General features: G+C 31.6%; 1 protein-coding gene across 1 annotated transcript in view; it reads right to left on the bottom strand.

Annotated features, from left to right (window-relative positions):
• Nucleotides 1–408: 408 nt before the first annotated feature.
• LOC103581996 (spermatogenesis-associated protein 6-like) overlaps nt 409–2,767 on the bottom strand; it is a gene marked incomplete at both ends in the record, with an annotated part of 24,100 nt that continues 21,741 nt past the window's right edge. The window contains one exon of the mRNA XM_008563687.1: nt 409–508. Coding sequence (XP_008561909.1) covers nt 409–508 — 100 coding nt within the window. The remainder of the gene's footprint in view (nt 509–2,767) is intronic.

The following is a 2,767-nucleotide window of genomic DNA, read 5'->3' as shown; positions in this document are numbered from 1 at the left end:
ATTAGAATTAAGAACTACTTTTCATCAAAAGATACCATTAAGAGAGTGAAAAGGCAAGGTAAAAGAAAAATCACAAAACAGAGTAGGAAAGAAAATTACAAAACAATATCTGATTCAGAACTCATATCAAGAATCTACCCAGGGCTGAGCCCAAGGTGCACTCGGGAGAGTGCAGCGCTGGGAGCGTAGCAGCGCTCCCGCCGCAGGTTCGAATCCTATATAGGGATGGCCAGTGCGCTCACTGGCTGAGCGCGGTGCAGCCAGTCTCAAAAAGGACAAAAAAAATCAAATGAAGGTTGCTTTCTTTTCTTTTTTCCCCAGAGACTAAATATAGCAGGTTTTAGGCATCTTAGGTAGTTTTCTTGCCCTATTATAAAATGCCTTCAAGAAAAAATTTTAGAAACTAACATATAAATGTCTTTGATGAGCCTGATGTGATTTCAAGACATTTTTTACCCGGTCATGGATCTCATCGCAGTTTGAAGATGAACACCAATCAGAACGGAATCTGTAGGCATAAAAAAAAAAAGTAACTAACTTGTAGATGGAGGGAGAGAAAACAAATGTTTCCAAACTCCCTAGTAATATGTCTTAAAGACAATTTATTTTCTGTTATAGACTAAATCTATATCTTTTTTTAGAAAATACCCTCAAAATAGAGGTGCTTTACCTTAGTGAAAGTAAAAAAATTTATCATGCCTTCCCTAGAGAACACACCAACAAAATTTTAATTAGTTTATTTAGAAAAATTCAAAACTAAATTGACATTATATTCTTTTATTTTAAAAGTACCTAACCTTCCTCAAGTTATACTGAAAATAGACACAGAATAATAACCAGTTACAGGTACAATAGACCAGACACAGAAAGTCATATTTTTCTTATCCCTGTGTGATAGCCTATATGAGATCAAAATAATATATTTTCTTCCTCTGACCAAGGATGAAGGGAAACATAAAGTTAGGTACTGGTTCTCAGCTACACTATTAAGTTTCACATATGTTCAATAAACAGTATTAAAATTTTACATGCATTTGGGAGATATACCTATATATCTGACCATTTAATGATTTCCATACATAATTCTTTAGAGCTTTATTTCTAAATAAAGATATGAATTTTCATATTAGAAGAAAAATTCCATGTACAATGCCTTTAAAGTTAGTTCTTATTCTCTAGCATTTAATCATAGTCTCAAACTATGTGGAAGAAATTCCTTTCTGCATACAAAAAATAAAACTAATTTAATGAAATGAAATAAAATGTGTATGATAGGTGAAAATATTACTTAGAATCCAATCATGTTCTTATTCTTTCAGAATACTCGGGAATACAGAAATTAAATGGTCCCTTTTCAACACAGATGATATCAGTACTCTAGTCTCTGCTGTGAGATAAATGTAATTTAAAAAGAAAGAAATATTAAAAAATAGATTAAAAATATGATTTTTATTAGAGTCTAAGGGGTGGAATTAAAGATGTAAAAGAAGAAACAAAGCATCCGTTCTTCTTTCTTATGCCCTAAAATTCAAAACTGGCATTAGTATAATTAAGCTACTTTGTTTTATACAAATAATAATGAAAATTTTCATCTAGTTATAATGCATCTATATGAAGTGTTACTGATAACTCCTTTACAAAGAAATAGGTAAAATGCTAATATATTGCTTAAATCTTTGCCTTTTTTTCCTCTCCGTTCTTACAAAGTTACAATTTTATAGGATTACACAAAGTGTAACTATTAAGCAGGATAAAGAATTTATATATTCTGCTTTAAAGAACAAAATCAATAGTGGATAATCAACTGTATCTAAATTTTAATCTCCTGCATGTGTAAAAGCAAGTTCTACTGCACCTATGCAAATGTATTGGCAGGCTTAGTTATTTGTAATATAAGTAGCACATCTTGGAAATCTGAGATCCGACTATGCAGCTCCAAGTGGATCTCTTCAATGACACTTAAAGGATCCACTAGTCTGTGCTGTGGTATAAGGAATGTTTGCCACCAACCTTCAACTCCATTTATAAAAATCAAAACTTTAGGCATGATTCAAAAAAATCAGTTCCTTTTTAATTAGATTCACTAGTATTTCTTAGGCTAATTTTAGTAATAACACGAAAGCCAATACAAATTTTAAATCATTATATTAATATTTATACTTTGAGAGGAAAACTGCTTCTGAAATATACCACTTACGATCAAAACTAAAACCATTTAAAAAAATGGCCTCAATGCAAAAAGCACCTTCACTACAAAGAAATTCATTTGCATAAAGTCACTGATAAAGTTTTTAAAACTGTTTACTCATATACATGATTTAAGGAGTCAGCATTTTACCACAATCTTAGAGGAAACATATTTAATTTCAATGAATATTTACACAAATAGTGTGTGTACTCCTGTGTGTGTGTGTGGGGGCACCTATACCAATGTTTCAATGATCCCCTTAGGCATGTTTCTAATAGACTAGAAGTAAAGTTCATCAAAATTCCATATCTCAGGACTGAGTTCACCAACATGTCTCCATCCATTCCAAATGCTTACAACACTAATGAGGATACAGACAATCTGTTCAGAACAGTGATGTTTTACTACAGTATCCGAACTAACACACTATTTTATTACAGTATCCGAACTAACACACTCTTGTTTGAATCATCAGTTTTGACCTGAACTTTTGATATATTCTCCACAGTTAAATAAACCTTTATTAATTATGTTTCATGACCCTGATATGTATAGGAATTTAGTGTTCAACTTTAGTTT

Source organism: Galeopterus variegatus, unplaced genomic scaffold (genome assembly GCF_000696425.1).
Source record: "Galeopterus variegatus unplaced genomic scaffold, G_variegatus-3.0.2 Scaffold14537, whole genome shotgun sequence".
NCBI lineage: Eukaryota > Metazoa > Chordata > Mammalia > Dermoptera > Cynocephalidae > Galeopterus > Galeopterus variegatus.
Note: the sequence above shows the minus strand (reverse complement) of the source record. Positions and strands in the feature narration are given on the sequence as shown.